Source organism: Ascaphus truei, chromosome 5 (assembly GCF_040206685.1).
Source record: "Ascaphus truei isolate aAscTru1 chromosome 5, aAscTru1.hap1, whole genome shotgun sequence".
Taxonomy (NCBI): domain Eukaryota; kingdom Metazoa; phylum Chordata; class Amphibia; order Anura; family Ascaphidae; genus Ascaphus; species Ascaphus truei.
This window is the reverse complement of record NC_134487.1, coordinates 4,938,284-4,959,844: the sequence shown is the minus strand read 5'-3', so window position 1 is coordinate 4,959,844 and position 21,561 is coordinate 4,938,284. Positions and strand designations below refer to the sequence as shown.

General features: G+C 59.9%; 1 protein-coding gene across 1 annotated transcript in view; it reads right to left on the bottom strand.

The window, feature by feature from the left end:
• Positions 1 to 1,596: 1,596 nt before the first annotated feature.
• Positions 1,597 to 21,561, bottom strand: part of IRF5 (interferon regulatory factor 5) — a 179,252-nt gene continuing 159,287 nt past the window's right edge. Inside the window, exons 7-9 of the mRNA XM_075599255.1 lie at positions 7,975 to 8,364; positions 6,772 to 6,890; positions 1,597 to 2,704 (exon numbers count right to left, since the gene is read on the bottom strand). Coding sequence (XP_075455370.1) covers positions 2,456 to 2,704; positions 6,772 to 6,890; positions 7,975 to 8,364 — 758 coding nt within the window. The 3' untranslated portion in view covers positions 1,597 to 2,455. The remainder of the gene's footprint in view (positions 2,705 to 6,771; positions 6,891 to 7,974; positions 8,365 to 21,561) is intronic.

Sequence of the window (21,561 nt, the reverse complement as noted above, 5' to 3'; positions counted from 1 at the left end):
TGCAGCGCCAGCACACATCCCGCCCAGATCTGTGCAGCGCCAGCGCACATCCCGCCCAGATCTGTGCAGCGCCAGCGCACATCCCGCCCAGATCTGTGCAGCGCCAGCGCACATCCCGCCCAGATCTGTGCAGCGCCGGCGCACATCCCGCCCAGATCTGTGCAGCGCCAGCACACATCCCGCCCAGATCTGTGCAGCGCCAGCGCACATCCCGCCCAGATCTGTGCAGCGCCAGCGCACATCCCGCCCAGATCTGTGCAGCGCCAGCGCACATCCCGCCCAGATCTGTGCAGCGCCGGCACACGCCCCGCCCAGATCTGTGCAGCGCCAGCGCACATCCCGCCCAGATCTGTGCAGCAGGGGGGAGAGAGGAGCTACGGGGACAATGGGGGGGGAGGGGTGAGGCGCGAGTGTGAGGCGCGAGTGTGAGGGCGAGTATGAGCCTCTATGACAGGAAGACGAGGATTCGGGAAACAGATCCCCTTTTATAGGAAGTGGAAATGAAGGTTTATAAATATAAAGTAACAGGACGTCGCGTGTGAAAATAAAAACAAAGTGATTGATTCCCAGTAAAGGCCCCGAACACGTGTACGGGGGAAACCGCGCTTTGTGCGCACAGCGCGGCAGAGAGAAGAGGGAGAAGCACATTCACAAGTGCGACAAGTTTTAATCTTTTTTTAATCTAAGATAAGCCCTAAAACTGTGCAAAGTAAGGGCCCCGGGGCTAACGCCACACAAGCGTCTCCCGGCAGGGAGGGCAGTGCCGCAGGGAGCGCAGTGCTGCAGGGAGGGGCAAGCCGCAGGGAGCATGGTGCCGCAGGGAGGGGTATGGCACAGGAAGCGCAGTGCCACGGTGCTGCAAGGAGGGGTATGGCGCAGGAAGCGCAGTGCCACGGTGCCGCAGGGAGGGGGTATGGCGCTGGAAGCGCAGTGCCACGGTGCTGCAAGGAGGGGTATGGTGCAGGAAGCGCAGTGCCACAGTGCCGCAGGGAGGGGTATGGCGCAGGAAGCGCAGTGCCATGGTGCCGCAGGGAGGCGCAGGAAGCGCAGTGCCACGGTGCCGCAGGGAGGGGTATGGCACAGGAGCAGGAAGCGCAGTGCCACGGTGCCGCAGGGAGGGGTATGGCGCAGGAGCAGGAAGCGCAGTGCCACGGTGCCGCAGGGAGGGGTATGGCGCAGGAAGCGCAGTGCCACGGTGCCGCAGGGAGGGGTATGGCGCAGGAGCAGGAAGCGCAGTGCCACGGTGCCGCAGGGAGGGGTATGGCGCAGGAGCAGGAAGCGCAGTGCCACGGTGCCGCAGGGAGGGGTATGGCACAGGAGCAGGAAGCGCAGTGCCACAGTGCCGCAGGGAGGGGTATGGCGCAGGAGCAGGAAGCGCAGTGCCACGGTGCCGCAGGGAGGGGTATTGCGCAGGAGCAGGAAGCGCAGTGCCACGGTGCCGCAGGGAGGGGTATGGCGCAGGACGCGCAGTGCCACGGTGCCGCAGGGAGGGGTATGGCGCAGGACGCGCAGTGCCACGGTGCCGCAGGGAGGGGTATGGCGCAGGACGCGCAGTGCCACGGTGCCGCAGGGAGCAGACTTTTGTGTTTCACACAATCAGACTGGGGGCTGCTTTATGATCAAAATACATTTTACATCAATATCTGAAACAGACAAGTAAGGAAATCACAATGAAGCCTGATACAGAAGAGGAAGAGGAAGCAGATTGTCTCAAAAAAACCCTTAATGGAATAAAAGAGGAACGAGCGGCACGAGTCTTTGTTTAAACGTTCTGCATTGTACCCGTGCGTGTGACTCTTCCCGTGTCACAGGACGGAGGTGACAGCATTGTACGGCTCGCTATTAACTCTCTGTCATTATCTGTAGCTTGTCTCAGTCACTGTCCCTTCTTCTTCGGTACCCAAAGCTTCTTCCCATTGTGCCGGTCTCCTCCTTACATGGTCCTGCGTCTCTGTCCCTTACTCTCCCCGTCTGCAACATGTCAGTGTCTGCACCCGTCCGCAGGGACGGTCCCTTTATCTCCGTCAGTGTCTCTGCCCCACCACATCCTGTCACACGCACGGGGAGTCACCGCACGCGGGGAGAACGGCTTTTCTGGGACCTCCCTTTACTTTGGGGAGAAATATCACCGCAGTTCCCGGTGAGATCCTTCAGCCCGGGGATTGAGGAACAGACGGCTGTGCGGCAAGCTGTCATTAAAAAGAAGACATTCACCAACAGCACATGGCCAACTCCCGCTGCCCAGGAGGATTCTGGGGAAGAAGTCCTGAATCCAGTCTCCCCACATTGGTCCTGAAGAGAGGCTTGGTTAGTTGTGGGGTGTGATGTTTGGTAACAGACCTCTCCATAGTGACCCCAAAGTCCATCAGGGACACTACCGTGTCACCCCAAAATTGACAGGGTTGCTCCACAGCAGTTAACACAGGCATGTCATGTCCGGGGCATGTGGCCCCGATTACTGCATGCTCCCTGTGTGCATGGGCCAGGGGCCTGGCCCCACATCCCCGCCCTCGCTGGGTCCTGCCCCCTCTGGGGGCACAGCCTGGGCCTGCTGGCTCTGATACAGCTGGTGCAACTCCTTAAACTGCTCCACCATCTTGTCCTTGAGGTCCGGGTGGGAGATCTGCAGCCGGATACTGTCGGCCGACCAGGAGGACTCTCCGGAGAAGATCTCGGAAAGGAGGCGGGCAGCAACGGGGATTACCTGAGAGGGGCAGAAGGAGAGTCAGGAGGGGGGAGAGCAACAGGGAGTGGGTGGGAGAGAGAAAGGGCGAGAGACAGAGAGAGAGGAGAGGCGGGGAGAGAGAGAGATGGGAGAGAACGAGATAAAGAGACTGGGAGAGTGAGAGAAAGAGATGGGGAGAGAGAAAATAGGAGAGAGAAGGGGGAGAGAGCGAGAGAAAGAGATGGGGGGAGAGAGAGAGAGATACAGATGGGGAGAGAGAGAGAGAGGTGGTGGGGGAGAGAGAGAGAGATACAGATGGGGAGAGAGAGAGAGGTGGCGGGGGAGAGAGATAGAAATGGGGGAGAGAGACAGATACTAGAAAAATTCAGCCAGACCTGGGCAATTCACACTGGACGACAAAGCACTGGAACAGACAACGAGCTACACATACCTCGGTCTAACAATCAGCTCATCAGGGAAATTCAACCTGGCCATAAATACACTGAAGGAGAAGGCCCGCAGAGCATTCTACGCAATAAGGAAACAGATGTACCACCTCAAACCACCAATAAGAATCTGGATGAAAATATTCAACAGCATCATCACACCCATCCTTCTGTATGGCAGCGAGGTGTGGGGTCCTGTAACATACCCAGACCCCACACACCCATCCTTCTGTATGGCAGCGAGGTGTGGGGTCCTGTAACATACCCAGACCCCACACACCCATCCTTCTGTATGGCAGCGAGGTGTGGGGCCCTGTAACATACCCAGACTCCACACACCCATCCTTCTGTATGGCAGCGAGGTGTGGGGCCCTGTAACATACCCAGACCCCACACACCCATCCTTCTGTATGGCAGCGAGGTGTGGGGTCCTGTAACATACCCAGACCCCACACACCCATCCTTCTGTATGGCAGCGAGGTGTGGGGCCCTGTAACATACCCAGACCCCACACACCCATCCTTCTGTATGGCAGCGAGGTGTGGGGCCCTGTAACATACCCAGACTCCACACACCCATCCTTCTGTATGGCAGCGAGGTGTGGGGTCCTGTAACATACCCAGACCCCACACACCCATCCTTCTGTATGGCAGCGAGGTGTGGGGCCCTGTAACATACCCAGACCCCACACACCCATCCTTCTGTATGGCAGCGAGGTGTGGGGTCCTGTAACATACCCAGACTCCACACACCCATCCTTCTGTATGGCAGCGAGGTGTGGGGCCCTGTAACATACCCAGACTCCACACACCCATCCTTCTGTATGGCAGCGAGGTGTGGGGCCCTGTAACATACCCAGACCCCACACACCCATCCTTCTGTATGGCAGCGAGGTGTGGGGCCCTGTAACATACCCAGACCCCACACACCCATCCTTCTGTATGGCAGCGAGGTGTGGGGCCCTGTAACATACCCAGACTCCACACACCCATCCTTCTGTATGGCAGCGAGGTGTGGGACCCTGTAACATACCCAGACTCCACACACCCATCCTTCTGTATGGCAGCGAGGTGTGGGGCCCTGTAACATACCCAGACTCCACACACACATCCTTCTGTATGGCAGCGAGGTGTGGGGCCCTGTAACATACCCAGACTCCACACACCCATCCTTCTGTATGGCAGCGAGGTGTGGTGCCCTGTAACATACCCAGACTCCACACACCCATCCTTCTGTATGGCAGCGAGGTGTGGGGCCCTGTAACATACCCAGACACCACACACCCACCCTTCTGTATGGCAGCGAGGTGTGGAGCCCTGTAACATACCCAGACCCCACACACCCATCCTTCTGTATGGCAGCGAGGTGTGGGGCCCTGTAACATACCCAGACCCCACACACCCATCCTTCTGTATGGCAGCGAGGTGTGGGGCCCTGTAACATACCCAGACCCCACACACCCATCCTTCTGTATGGCAGCGAGGTGTGGGGCCCTGTAACATACCCAGACCCCACACACCCATCCTTCTGTATGGCAGCGAGGTGTGGGGCCCTGTAACATACCCAGACCCCACACACCCATCCTTCTGTATGGCAGCGAGGTGTGGGGTCCTGTAACATACCCAGACCCCACACACCCATCCTTCTGTATGGCAGCGAGGTGTGGGGCCCTGTAACATACCCAGACCCCACACACCCATCCTTCTGTATGGCAGCGAGGTGTGGGGCCCTGTAACATACCCAGACTCCACACACCCATCCTTCTGTATGGCAGCGAGGTGTGGGGCCCTGTAACATACCCAGACTCCACACACCCATCCTTCTGTATGGCAGCGAGGTGTGGGGCCCTGTAACATACCCAGACTCCACACACCCATCCTTCTGTATGGCAGCGAGGTGTGGGGCCCTGTAACATACCCAGACTCCACACACCCATCCTTCTGTATGGCAGCGAGGTGTGGGGCCCTGTAACATACCCAGACTCCACACACACATCCTTCTGTATGGCAGCGAGGTGTGGGGCCCTGTAACATACCCAGACTCCACACACCCATCCTTCTGTATGGCAGCGAGGTGTGGTGCCCTGTAACATACCCAGACTCCACACACCCATCCTTCTGTATGGCAGCGAGGTGTGGGGCCCTGTAACATACCCAGACTCCACACACCCATCCTTCTGTATGGCAGCGAGGTGTGGGGCCCTGTAACATACCCAGACACCACACACCCACCCTTCTGTATGGCAGCGAGGTGTGGAGCCCTGTAACATACCCAGACCCCACACACCCATCCTTCTGTATGGCAGCGAGGTGTGGGGGCCTGTAACATACCCAAATACCACACACCCATCCTTCTGTATGGCAGCGAGGTGTGGTGCCCTGTAACATACCCAGACTCCACACACCCATCCTTCTGTACGGCAGCGAGGTGTGCGGCCCTGTAACATACCCAGACTCCACAAAATGGGATACCAGCCCAACAGAAATACTGCATCTGGAATTCTGCAAACACCTTCTCCAAGTACACAGGAGTACATGAAACAATGCATGCCGGGCTGAGCTGGGCCGCTTTCCTCTACTGCTCACGGTACAGAAGAGAGCACTGACATTCTGGGCCCACCTAAACACCAGCCACCCACAGTCTTACTGCTACAGAGCAATGAGAAGCCAGTACCTCCCCACTAAACCCTGTGCCATCAAACAACTTGTCCTCTCACTCCAAGGACAAAACCCCACAAAGACTAACAACCTGCCGAAAAAACAAATCAACTCAATCGCCAACGAAATGAAGAAGCAGTATGTGACAAGATGGGAAAATGATATCCACCGCTCAAAGAAGCTGGAGACCTACCACAGCCTACAGAGAGAATACCCTCTGGCACCCTACCTACTGAAGGTAAAAGACCCAAAGCAGAGACAGACCCTGAGCCAGTACAGAATAAGTGCCCACAGCCTAGAAATAGAAACAGGCAGGCACAGACAGAACTGGAAGCCCCGGGAGATGAGACTGTGCCAAAGATGTGAGCTAGGAGAGGTAGAAGATGAAACGCACTTCCTGTTGCGTTGCACACAATACTCTGAAGTGAGGAGTGCCCACCTAGAGAAACTCACTGCAGTTATCCAGAACTTTAATAATATAGAAGAGAACCAACAAATAGCGATCCTCCTTTGAGAAGATGAAGACACAGCAGAACTGACTGCATTCTATACTATATCAGCACCTGCCACAGGCTGAGAGATGCCCACTAATCCCCACATCCCTGTGTGTAAATGTTACCCACATACCCTGCAATCATTATACCCTACCCCCTGGAATTCATGTACTAAGTAACCATAATACCATACGCCCTATAATTCATGTACTGTGTAATCATTGTACCCAACCCCCTATTACTCACGCTTTGGCAATACTGAAATGTTCTTTCGTCATGCCAATAAAGCTAATTTGATTTGAGAGAGGAGAGAGAGGAAAGAGGATAGATAGAGAGAGGGGAGAGAGAGGGGGGAGAGAGATATAGATTGTGAGAGGAAGAGGAGAAAGTGCATACAGGGGAAATAGAGGGACATAGAGAACTGGGAGGGAGATATTATAAGAGTTCCTCCAAAATATCTCCATGAAGTGGCTGCAGGGAGATCCCTGGAAGCCGGAGACCACCAGCACCTGCACAGTGATCAGCTTCTTCTCCTTGGGTTTCCTGTCTGGCCATTCTTCTCCAAAGCAGAAGAAGATCTCATACGGAGGCAGCGAGGTGGTCTGTCCCTTCTGACAGGCGATGAGCTCTGAGGACACAAGGACAAGCTCATGAGATCCTTCCTCAGGTGTTAACAGGATCCCACAACATCCCAAGGACATGCACATGAGATCCTTCCTCAGGTATGGCCAGGATCCCACAACATCCCAAGGACATGCACATGAGATCCTTCCTCAGGTGTTAACAGGATCCCACAACATCCCAAGGACATGCACATGAGATCCTTCCTCAGGTGTGGCCAGCAACAGGCAACATCCAAAGGACACTGCTCAGCTGACCCACCCCGCAGCGCCTTCCACAATGGGAAGCCAGCATGGTTTTGTTGCCAGAACAGCTGCACCTTCTGGCCATTTACACTCCCGTTTTCCAGCCTTGTGCTTCACCAGTGGGACTCGCCTGAATCTTATAGAACGCGTCCCGGGACGCATCGCAATGAAACGCAGCCGGTTAACGAGGCAGCGAGGGGTGTAACAGGCGGTACCTCACACGTTAACGGGAGGTGTCGGGGCAGCGCCGGTGCGGCATTTTTTAATAGTATTGCTTTAGAAAACAATGGTTAAGGAAATGGCGCACGTTAATGAACGCGTTATTTCCGGTTACCGGGGGAAAGAACTGCTCCTGCGTCTGCATGTTCCTTTTACAAATGTTTTTAAACACTCGGCAGGGGTCAAGACCTCTGTATTAAAGCTGCCGACCCAGCAACATCCTACATGTGTGTTTATAAATCAGTGCTGCACTAAGAGAAAATACTTGTTTTTTTAAACAACTCTGAATTACATTTTTTGAGCCCCGCCCTCTCTCTAGCAGTGCACCAATTGTATCTAGTGACTGCCTGGTCACATGATCTTCCCCACAGAACTTTGCATCTTTGGTCCTCTTCTGCTGCACTGACAGCCATTTAGTGAACCCCCTGAGCCGCATCTTCGCCGATCGATCACAGGAGATCGGATCAATCGGCAACGTAGCTAATTACTGATCATTGTGCGGATTGTATTGGTGTGCACATTAATGGGGGGAAATGGAATAAATCCTGCAGCTTGGGGCTGCGCGTAGCGGGCCTCGCATACACCCCTTTTATACAGAAAAGCGAATGAACGCGCACGCCTGCTCACCGTTCAGGAAGCTTTCCAGGCTGAAGAGTTTGACCCTCTTCTCCCGCTCGATGGGGTTGGGCCCGGCGACGTCTCTGGCACAGGGGCCGGCCCAGAACACCTTGCACTGGCACAGGCGGATGGCGTAGATGTCCTGCCCCTGCAGGGAGAGGATGAGCCCGCGGTCCATCACGTCCAGCAGGTGGTTGGTGTAGAACCGCTGCTTCTCGTTGCCGATCCCGTCCGTCCCGGGGAAGCGGACCTGCTCCAGCGTGGTGGGGCCGAACAGCTCGATCTGCTCCGGAGTGGGCTCCAGGTTACTGTAGTACAGGCGGCAGCCGTGGGGGTTACTGACGGTCAGAGCCCCGACCTGCTTCCCCCGGTATAAGAACTTAATCTCCAGGTCGGTCACTGCAGGGGGTAAAATCACCGTCAGCCGGGGAAACCCTTCACCGAAACTGTACTAGAAACTGCTGGTTTGTATGAGAACTCCCCCCACGCATAGGATAGGGCCCCCCCCACGCATAGGATAGGGCCCCCCACACGCATAGGATAGGGCCCCCCACACGCATAGGATAGGGCCCCCCCCACGCATAGGATAGGGCCCCCCCCCACGCATAGGATAGGCCCCCCCCACGCATAGGATAGGGCCCCCCCCACACGCATAGGATAGGCCCCCCCCACACATAGGATAGGGCCCCCCCAATGCATAGGATAGGGCCCCCCCCACGCATAGGATAGGGCCCCCCCAATGCATAGGATAGGGCCCCCCACACGCATAGGATAGGGCCCCCCCCACGCATAGGATAGGGCCCCCCACACGCATAGGATAGGGCCCCCCCCACGCATAGGATAGGGCCCCCCACACGCATAGGGTAGGGCCCCCCCAATGCATAGGATAGGGCCCCCCACACGCATAGGGTAGGGCCCCCCCAATGCATAGGATAGGGCCCCCCACACGCATAGGATAGGGCCCCCCACACGCATAGGATAGGGCCCCCCACACGCATAGGATAGGGCCCCCCCCACGCATAGGATAGAGCCCCCCCCCACGCATAGGATAGGGCCCCCCCCCACGCATAGGATAGGCCCCCCCCCACGCATAGGATAGGGCCCCCCACACGCATAGGGTAGGGCCCCCCACACGCATAGGGTAGGGCCCCCCCCACGCATAGGATAGGGCCCCCCACACGCATAGGATAGGGCCCCCCCCACGCATAGGATAGGGACCCCCCCACGCATAGGATAGGGCCCCCCCACGCATAGGATAGGGCCCCCCCACGCATAGGATAGGGCCCCCCCACGCATAGGATAGGGCCCCCCCCACATGCATAGGATAGGGCCCCCCCCACGCATAGGATAGGGCCCCCCACATGCATAGGATAGGGCCCCCCCAAGCATAGGATAGGGCCCCCCACATGCATAGGATAGGGCCCCCCCCACGCATAGGATAGGGCCCCCCACATGCATAGGATAGGGCCCCCCCCACGCATAGGATAGGGACCCCCCCACGCATAGGATAGGCCCCCCCCACGCATAGGATAGGGCCCCCCCACGCATAGGATAGGGCCCCCCCAAGCATAGGATAGGGCCCCCCCCACATGCATAGGATAGGGCCCCCCCCACGCATAGGATAGGGACCCCCCCACGCATAGGATAGGGACCCCCCCACGCATAGGATAGGGACCCCCCCACGCATAGGATAGGCCCCCCCCCACGCATAGGATAGGGCCCCCCACATGCATAGGATAGGGCCCCCCCAAGCATAGGATAGGGCCCCCCACATGCATAGGATAGGGCCCCCCCAAGCATAGGATAGGGCCCCCCACATGCATAGGATAGGCCCCCCCCACGCATAGGATAGAGCCCCCCCCACGCATAGGATAGGGACCCCCCCACGCATAGGATAGAGCCCCCCCCACGCATAGGATAGAGCCCCCCCCCACGCATAGGATAGAGCCCCCCCCCACGCATAGGATAGAGCCCCCCCCACGCATAGGATAGGGCCCCCCCCACGCATAGGATAGGGCCCCCCCCACTCATAGGATAGCCCCCCCCCCCACGCATAGGATAGGGCCCCCCCAATGCATAGGATAGGCCCCCCCCACGCATAGGATAGCCCCCCCCCCACGCATAGGATAGGCCCCCCCCACGCATAGGATAGGGCCCCCCCCACGCATAGGATAGCCCCCCCCCCCACGCATAGGATAGGCCCCCCCCACGCATAGGATAGGCCCCCCCCACGCATAGGATAGCCCCCCCCCCACGCATAGGATAGGCCCCCCCCACGCATAGGATAGGGCCCCCCCCCACGCATAGGATAGGGCCCCCCCCACGCATAGGATAGGCCCCCCCCACGCATAGGATAGGCCCCCCCCACGCATAGGATAGGGCCCCCCCAAGCATAGGATAGGCCCCCCCCACGCATAGGATAGGGCCCCCCCCCACGCATAGGATAGGCCCCCCCCACGCATAGGATAGGGCCCCCCCACGCATAGGATAGGGCCCCCCCACGCATAGGATAGGGCCCCCCCCCACGCATAGGATAGGGCCCCCCCCCACGCATAGGATAGGCCCCCCCCCACGCATAGGATAAGGCCCCCCCCACGCATAGGATAGGGCCCCCCCACGCATAGGATAGGCCCCCCCCACGCATAGGATAGGCCCCCCCCCACGCATAGGATAGGCCCCCCCCACGCATAGGATAGGCCCCCCCCCACGCATAGGATAGGGCCCCCCCACGCATAGGATAGGGCCCCCCCATGCATAGGATAGGCCCCCCCCACGCATAGGATAGGCCCCCCCCACGCATAGGATAGGACCCCCCCACGCATATGATAGCCCCCCGTCACGCATAGGATAGGGCCCCCCCCCACGCTTGGATAAGGCCCCCCCCACGCATAGGATAGGCCCCCCCCCATGCATAGGATAGGCCCCCCCCCACGCTTGGATAAGGCCCCCCCCACGCATAGGATAGGGCCCCCCATGATTAGGATAGGCCCCCCCCACGCATAGGATAGCCCCCCCCATGATTAGGATAGAGCCCCCCCCACGCATAGGATAGGCCCCCCCCATGCATATGATAGGCCCCCCCCACGCATAGGATAGGCACCCCCCACGCATAGGATAGGCACCCCCCACGCATAGGATAGGGCCCCCCCACACATATGAGGGCCCCCCACGCATAGGATAGGGCCCCCCCCACGCATAGGATAGGCCCCCCCCACGCATATGATAGGCCCCCCCCCACGCATAGGATAGGCACCCCCCACGCATAGGATAGGCCCCCCCCACGCATATGATAGGCCCCCCCCCACGCATAGGATAGGGCCCCCCCCACGCATAGGATAGGGCCCCCCCCACACATATGAGGGCCCCCCACGCATAGGATAGGGCCCCCCCCACGCATAGGATAGGGCCCCCCCACGCATAGGATAGGGCCCCCCCCACGCATAGGATAGGGCCCCCCCACGCATAGGATAGGGCCCCCCCCACGCATAGGATAGGGCCCCCCCAACGCATAGGATAGGGCCCCCCCATGCATAGGATAGGCCCCCCCCCACGCATAGGATAGGCCCCCCCCACGCATAGGATAGGCCCCCCCCACGCATAGGATAGGGCCCCCCCCACGCATAGGATAGGGCCCCCCCCACGCATAGGATAGGGCCCCCCCCACGCATAGGATAGGGCCCCCCCCCAATGCATAGGATAGGGCCCCCCCCACGCATAGGATAGGGCCCCCCCCACGCATAGGATAGGACCCCCCCCCACGCATAGGATAGGGCCCCCCCCACGCATAGGATAGGGCCCCCCCCACGCATAGGATAGGGCCCCCCCCCAATGCATAGGATAGGGCCCCCCCCCAATGCATAGGATAGGGCCCCCCCCAATGCATAGGATAGGGCCCCCCCCATGCATAGGATAGGCCCCCCCACGCATAGGATAGGGCCCCCCCCACGCATAGGATAGGACCCCCCCCATGCATAGGATAGGGCCCCCCCCCAATGCATAGGATAGGGCCCCCCCCAATGCATAGGATAGGCCCCCCCACGCATAGGATAGGGCCCCCCCCATGCATAGGATAGGCCCCCCCCACGCATAGGATAGGGCCCCCCCCATGCATAGGATAGGCCCCCCCCCCCACGCATAGGATAGCCCCCCCCCCACGCATAGGATAGGCCCCCCCCCCACGCATAGGATAGGCCCCCCCCACGCATAGGATAGGCCCCCCCCACGCATAGGATAGGCCCCCCCCACGCATAGGATAGGCCCCCCCCACGCATAGGATAGGCCCCCCCCACGCATAGGATAGGGCCCCCCCAATGCATAGGATAGGCCCCCCCCACGCATAGGATAGGGCCCCCCCCACGCATAGGATAGGCCCCCCCCACGCATAGGATAGGGCCCCCCCCACGCATAGGATAGGCCCCCCCCACGCATAGGATAGGGCCCCCCCAATGCATAGGATAGGGCCCCCCCCAATGCATAGGATAGGGCCCCCCCCAATGCATAGGATAGGGCCCCCCCACGCATAGGATAGGGCCCCCCCACGCATAGGATAGGGCCCCCCCACGCATAGGATAGGGCCCCCCACACGCATAGGATAGGGCCCCCCCCACGCATAGGATAGGGCCCCCCCACGCATAGGATAGGGCCCCCCCCCACGCATAGGATAGGGCCCCCCACACGCATAGGATAGGGCCCCCCCCACGCATAGGGTAGGGCCCCCCCCACGCATAGGATAGGGACCCCCCCCACGCATAGGATAGGGCCCCCCCAATGCATAGGATAGGGCCCCCCACACGCATAGGATAGGGCCCCCCCAATGCATAGGATAGGGCCCCCCACACGCATAGGATAGGGCCCCCCACATGCATAGGATAGGGCCCCCCCCACGCATAGGATAGGGCCCCCCCACGCATAGGATAGGCCCCCCACACGCATAGGGTAGGGCCCCCCCCACGCATAGGATAGGGACCCCCCCACGCATAGGATAGGGCCCCCCCCACGCATAGGATAGGCCCCCCCCATGCATAGGATAGGGCCCCCCCACGCATAGGATAGGGACCCCCCCACGCATAGGATAGGGACCCCCCCACGCATAGGATAGGGACCCCCCCACGCATAGGATAGGCCCCCCCCCACGCATAGGATAGGGCCCCCCACATGCATAGGATAGGGCCCCCCCACGCATAGGATAGGCCCCCCACACGCATAGGATAGGGCCCCCCCAAGCATAGGATAGGGCCCCCCCCACGCATAGGATAGGGCCCCCCCAAGCATAGGATAGGGCCCCCCACATGCATAGGATAGGGCCCCCCCACGCATAGGATAGGGACCCCCCCACGCATAGGATAGGGACCCCCCCACGCATAGGATAGGCCCCCCCCCACGCATAGGATAGGGCCCCCCACATGCATAGGATAGGGCCCCCCCCACGCATAGGATAGGGCCCCCCACACGCATAGGATAGGCCCCCCCCCACGCATAGGATAGGGCCCCCCACATGCATAGGATAGGGCCCCCCCCACGCATAGGATAGGGCCCCCCACACGCATAGGATAGGGCCCCCCCAAGCATAGGATAGGGCCCCCCACATGCATAGGATAGGCCCCCCCCACGCATAGGATAGAGCCCCCCCCACGCATAGGATAGAGCCCCCCCCACGCATAGGATAGAGCCCCCCCCACGCATAGGATAGAGCCCCCCCCCACGCATAGGATAGGCCCCCCCCACGCATAGGATAGGGCCCCCCCCACGCATAGGATAGGGCCCCCCCCACTCATAGGATAGCCCCCCCCCCCACGCATAGGATAGGGCCCCCCCAATGCATAGGATAGGCCCCCCCCACGCATAGGATAGCCCCCCCCCCCACGCATAGGATAGGCCCCCCCCACGCATAGGATAGGGCCCCCCCCACGCATAGGATAGGCCCCCCCCACGCATAGGATAGGCCCCCCCCACGCATAGGATAGGGCCCCCCCCACGCATAGGATAGGCCCCCCCCACGCATAGGATAGGGCCCCCCCCCACGCATAGGATAGGGCCCCCCCCATGCATAGGATAGGCCCCCCCCACGCATAGGATAGGCCCCCCCCACGCATAGGATAGGGCCCCCCCCCACGCATAGGATAGGGCCCCCCACACGCATAGGATAGGGCCCCCCCCACGCATAGGGTAGGGCCCCCCCCACGCATAGGATAGGGACCCCCCCACGCATAGGATAGGGCCCCCCCAATGCATAGGATAGGGCCCCCCACACGCATAGGATAGGGCCCCCCCACGCATAGGATAGGGCCCCCCCACGCATAGGATAGGCCCCCCACACGCATAGGGTAGGGCCCCCCCCCACGCATAGGATAGGGACCCCCCCACGCATAGGATAGGGCCCCCCCCACGCATAGGATAGGCCCCCCCATGCATAGGATAGGGCCCCCCCACGCATAGGATAGGGCCCCCCCACGCATAGGATAGGGCCCCCCCAAGCATAGGATAGGGCCCCCCCCACGCATAGGATAGGGCCCCCCCAAGCATAGGATAGGGCCCCCCACATGCATAGGATAGGGCCCCCCCACGCATAGGATAGGGCCCCCCCACGCATAGGATAGGGACCCCCCCACGCATAGGATAGGGACCCCCCCACGCATAGGATAGGCCCCCCCCCACGCATAGGATAGGGCCCCCCACATGCATAGGATAGGGCCCCCCCCACGCATAGGATAGGGCCCCCCACACGCATAGGATAGGGCCCCCCCAAGCATAGGATAGGGCCCCCCACATGCATAGGATAGGCCCCCCCCACGCATAGGATAGAGCCCCCCCCACGCATAGGATAGAGCCCCCCCCACGCATAGGATAGAGCCCCCCCCCACGCATAGGATAGAGCCCCCCCCCACGCATAGGATAGGCCCCCCCCACGCATAGGATAGGGCCCCCCCCACGCATAGGATAGGGCCCCCCCCACTCATAGGATAGCCCCCCCCCCCACGCATAGGATAGGGCCCCCCCAATGCATAGGATAGGCCCCCCCCACGCATAGGATAGCCCCCCCCCCACGCATAGGATAGGCCCCCCCCACGCATAGGATAGGGCCCCCCCCACGCATAGGATAGGCCCCCCCCACGCATAGGATAGGCCCCCCCCACGCATAGGATAGGGCCCCCCCCACGCATAGGATAGGCCCCCCCCACGCATAGGATAGGGCCCCCCCCCACGCATAGGATAGGGCCCCCCCCATGCATAGGATAGGCCCCCCCCACGCATAGGATAGGCCCCCCCCCACGCATAGGATAGGCCCCCCCCACGCATATGATAGGGCCCCCCCACGCATAGGATAGGGCCCCCCCACGCATAGGATAGGGCCCCCCCCACGCATAGGATAGGGCCCCCCCCACGCATAGGATAGGGCCCCCCCCAATGCATAGGATAGGGCCCCCCCAATGCATAGGATAGGCCCCCCCCCACGCATAGGATAGGCCCCCCCCACGCATAGGATAGGCCCCCCCACACATAGGATAGGGCCCCCCCCACGCATAGGATAGGGCCCCCCCCACGCATAGGATAGGGCCCCCCCCCAATGCATAGGATAGGGCCCCCCCCAATGCATAGGATAGGGCCCCCCCCATGCATAGGATAGGCCCCCCCACGCATAGGATAGGGCCCCCTCCACGCATAGGATAGGACCCCCCCCATGCAAAGGATAGGGACCCCCCCCAATGCATAGGATAGGCCCCCCCCACGCATAGGATAGGCCCCCCCACGCATAGGATAGGGCCCCCCCCATGCATAGGATAGGCCCCCCCCACGCATAGGATAGGGCCCCCCCCATGCATAGGATAGGCCCCCCCCCCACGCATAGGATAGCCCCCCCCCCACGCATAGGATAGGCCCCCCCCCACGCATAGGATAGGCCCCCCCCCCACGCATAGGATAGGCCCCCCCCACGCATAGGATAGGGCCCCCCCAATGCATAGGATAGGCCCCCCCCACGCATAGGATAGGGCCCCCCCCCAATGCATAGGATAGGGCCCCCCCCCCAATGCATAGGATAGGGCCCCCCCCAATGCATAGGATAGCCCCCCCCCACGCATAGGATAGGCCCCCCCACGCATAGGATAGGGCCCCCCCCACGCATAGGATAGGGCCCCCCCAATGCATAGGATAGGGCCCCCCCAATGCATAGGATAGGGCCCCCCCACGCATAGGATAGAGCCCCCCCCACGCATAGGATAGGCCCCCCCCACGCATAGGATAGGCCCCCCCCACGCATAGGATAGGGCCCCCCACGCATAGGATAGGCCCCCCCCCACGCATAGGATAGGGCCCCCCCCATGCATAGGATAGGCCCCCCCCATGCATAGGATAGGGCCCCCCCCATGCATAGGATAGGGCCCCCCCCACGCAGAGGATAGCCCCCCCCCCACGCATAGGATAGCCCCCCCCCACGCATAGGATAGGCCCCCCCCACGCATAGGATAGGGCCCCCCCCACGCATAGGATAGGCCCCCCCCACGCATAGGATAGGGCCCCCCCAATGCATAGGATAGGGCCCCCCCACGCATAGGATAGGCCCCCCCCACGCATAGGATAGCCCCCCCCACGCATAGGATAGGCCCCCCCCACGCATAGGATAGGGCCCCCCCCCAATGCATAGGATAGGGCCCCCCACATGCATAGGATAGGCCCCCCCCACGCATAGGATAGCCCCCCCCCCAATGCATAGGATAGGCCCCCCCACATGCATAGGATAGGGCCCCCCACGCATAGGATAGCCCCCCCCACGCATAGGATAGCCCCCCCCCAATGCATAGGATAGGGCCCCCCCAATGCATAGGATAGGGCCCCCCACATGCATAGGATAGGGCCCCCCCAAGCATAGGATAGGGCCCCCCACATGCATAGGATAGGGCCCCCCCACGCATAGGATAGAGCCCCCCCCACGCATAGGATAGGCCCCCCCCACGCATAGGATAGGGCCCCCCCACGCATAGGATAGGGCCCCCCCCCACGCATAGGATAGGCCCCCCCCACGCATAGGATAGGCCCCCCCCCCATGCATAGGATAGGGCCCCCCCCACGCATAGGATAGGCCCCCCCCACGCATAGGATAGCCCCCCCCACGCATAGGATAGGCCCCCCCCACGCATAGGATAGCCCCCCCCACGCATAGGATAGGGCCCCCCCCACGCATAGGATAGGCCCCCCCCACGCATAGGATAGGCCCCCCCCCCACGCATAGGATAGGGCCCCCCCCACGCATAGGATAGCCCCCCCCACGCATAGGATAGGCCCCCCCCACGCATAGGATAGCCCCCCCCACGCATAGGATAGGCCCCCCCCACGCATAGGATAGGCCCCCCCCCCACGCATAGGATAGGGCCCCCCCCACGCATAGGATAGCCCCCCCCACGCATAGGATAGGCCCCCCCCACGCATAGGATAGGCCCCCCCCACACATAGGATAGCCCCCCCCCCACGCATAGGATAGGCCCCCCCCCACGCATAGGATAGGGCCCCCCCCACACGCATAGGGTAGGGCCCCCCCCACGCATAGGATAGGGCCCCCCCCCACGCATAGGATAGGGCCCCCCCCACGCATAGGATAGGGCCCCCCCCAATGCATAGGATGGGCCCCCCCACGCATAGGATAGGGCCCCCCCAATGCATAGGATAGGCCCCCCCACGCATAGGATAGGGCCCCCCCCACGCATAGGATAGGGCCCCCCCACGCATAGGATAGGGCCCCCCCACGCATAGGATAGCCCCCCCCCACGCATAGGATAGCCCCCCCCCACGCATAGGATAGGGCCCCCCCACGCATAGGATAGGGCCCCCCCACGCATAGGATAGGGCCCCCCCACGCATAGGATAGGGCCCCCCCCACGCATAGGATAGGGCCCCCCCCACGCATAGGATAGGGCCCCCCACACGCATAGGATAGGGCCCCCCCCACGCATAGGATAGGGCCCCCCCACGCATAGGATAGGCCCCCCCCCACGCATAGGATAGGGCCCCCCCACGCATAGGATAGGGCCCCCCCCACGCATAGGATAGGGACCCCCCACACGCATAGGATAGGGACCCCCCCACGCATAGGATAGGGCCCCCCCAAGCATAGGATAGGGACCCCCCCACGCATAGGATAGGGACCCCCCCACGCATAGGATAGGGCCCCCCCACGCATAGGATAGGCCCCCCCCACGCATAGGATAGGCCCCCCCCCACGCATAGGATAGGGCCCCCCCCACGCATAGGATAGGGACCCCCCCACGCATAGGATAGGGCCCCCCCAAGCATAGGATAGGGACCCCCCCACGCATAGGATAGGGACCCCCCCACGCATAGGATAGGGCCCCCCCACGCATAGGATAGGCCCCCCCCACGCATAGGATAGGGACCCCCCCACGCATAGGATAGGGACCCCCCCACGCATAGGATAGGGCCCCCCCAAGCATAGGATAGGGCCCCCCCCACGCATAGGATAGGGCCCCCCCCACGCATAGGATAGGGCCCCCCCCACGCATAGGATAGGCCCCCCCCACGCATAGGATAGGGCCCCCCCCACGCATAGGATAGCCCCCCCCCACGCATAGGATAGGCCCCCCCCACGCATAGGATAGGGCCCCCCACACGCATAGGATAGGGCCCCCCCACGCATAGGATAGGGCCCCCCACGCATAGGATAAGGCCCCCCACGCATAGGATAGGGCCCCCCTGTTCCTTCCCATAGTTCTCCGTTTTGTAAAATAATATCCACATATGAAAAAAAAACCCCCAATATTTTCATCCTCTTAACCCATTTACTGCCAGCGAGATCTGCAAAGCAAAATAATAACAGGCAGAGCCATATAACCCCACGGACGTGATATATACACAGGGAGAGCCATATATCCCCACGGACGTGATATATACACACAGGCAGAGCAATATAACCCCACACGGACGTGATATATACACAGGCAGAGCAATATAACCCCACACGGACGTTATATACACACACAGGCAGAGCCATATATCCCCACACGGACGTGATATGTACACACAGGCAGAGCCATATAACCCCACACGGACGTGATATATACACAGGCAGAGCCATATAACCCCACACTGACGTGATATATACACAGGCAGAGCCATATAACCCCACACGGACGTGATATACACACAGGCAGAGCCATATAACCCCACACAGACGTGATATATACACACAGGCAGAGCCATATAACCCCACACGGACGTGATATATACACAGGCAGAGCCATATAACCCCACACTGACGTGATATATACACAGGCAGAGCCATATAACCCCACACAGACGTGATATATACACAGGCAGAGCCATATATCCCCACACGGACGTGACATATACACAGGCAGAGCCATATAACCCCACACGGGCGTGATATATATACACAGGCAGAGCCATATAACCCTACAAGGACGTAATATATACACAGGCAGAGCCATATAACCCCACACAGACGTGATATACACACAGGCAGAGCCATATAACCCCACACGGACGTGATATATACACAGGCAGAGCCATAAAACCCCACACGGACGTGATATATACACAGGCAGAGCCATATAACCCCACACAGACGTGATATATACACAGGCAGAGCCATATAACCCCACACAGACGTGATATACACACAGGCAGAGCCATATAACCCCACACAGACGTGATATATACACAGGCAGAGCCATATAACCCCACACGGACGTGATATATACACAGGCAGAGCCATATATCCCCACACGGACGTGATATATATACACAGGCAGAGCCATATAACCCCACACGGACGTGATATATACACAGGCAGAGCCATATAACCCCACACAGACGTGATATACACACAGGCAGAGCCATATAACCCCACACAGACGTGATATATACACAGGCAGAGCCATATAACCCCACACAGACGTGATATATACACAGGCAGAGCCATATAACCCCACACGGACGTGATATATACACAGGCAGAGCAATATAACCCCACACAGACGTGATATATACACAGGCAGAGCAATATAACCCCACACGGACGTGATATATACACAGGCAGAGCCATATAACCCCACACGGACGTGATATACACACAGGCAGAGCCATATAACCCCACACAGACGTGATATACACACAGGCAGAGCCATATATCCCCACACAGACGTGATATATACACAGGCAGAGCCATATAACCCCACACGGACGTGATATATACACACAGGCAGAGCCATATAACCCCACACGGACGTGATATATACACAGGCAGAGCCATATAACCCCACACTGACGTGATATATACACAGGCAGAGCCATATAACCCCACACAGACGTGATATATACACAGGCAGAGCCATATATCCCCACACGGACGTGACATATACACAGGCAGAGCCATATAACCCCACACGGGCGTGATATATATACACAGGCAGAGCCATATAACCCTACAAGGACGTAATATATACACAGGCAGAGCCATATAACCCCACACAGACGTGATATACACACAGGCAGAGCCATATAACCCCACACGGACGTGATATATACACAGGCAGAGCCATATAACCCCACACTGACGTGATATATACACAGGCAGAGCCATATAACCCCACACAGACGTGATATATACACAGGCAGAGCCATATATCCCCACACGGACGTGACATATACACAGGCAGAGCCATATAACCCCACACGGGCGTGATATATATACACAGGCAGAGCCATATAACCCTACAAGGACGTAATATATACACAGGCAGAGCCATATAACCCCACACAGACGTGATATACACACAGGCAGAGCCATATAACCCCACACGGACGTGATATATACACAGGCAGAGCCATAAAACCCCACACGGACGTGATATATACACAGGCAGAGCCATATAACCCCACACAGACGTGATATATACACAGGCAGAGCCATATAACCCCACACAGACGTGATATACACACAGGCAGAGCCATATAACCCCACACAGACGTGATATATACACAGGCAGAGCCATATAACCCCACACGGACGTGATATATATACAGGCAGAGCCATATATCCCCACACGGACGTGATATATATACACAGGCAGAGCCATATAACCCCACACGGACGTGATATATACACAGGCAGAGCCATATAACCCCACACAGACGTGATATATACACAGGCAGAGCCATATAACCCCACACAGACGTGATATACACACAGGCAGAGCCATATAACCCCACACAGACGTGATATATACACAGGCAGAGCCATATAACCCCACACAGACGTGATATATACACAGGCAGAGCCATATAACCCCACACGGACGTGATATATACACAGGCAGAGCAATATAACCCCACACAGACGTGATATATACACAGGCAGAGCAATATAACCCCACACGGACGTGATATATACACAGGCAGAGCCATATAACCCCACACGGACGTGATATACACACAGGCAGAGCCATATAACCCCACACAGACGTGATATACACACAGGCAGAGCCATATATCCCCACACAGACGTGATATATACACAGGCAGAGCCATATAACCCCACACGGACGTGATATATACACACAGGCAGAG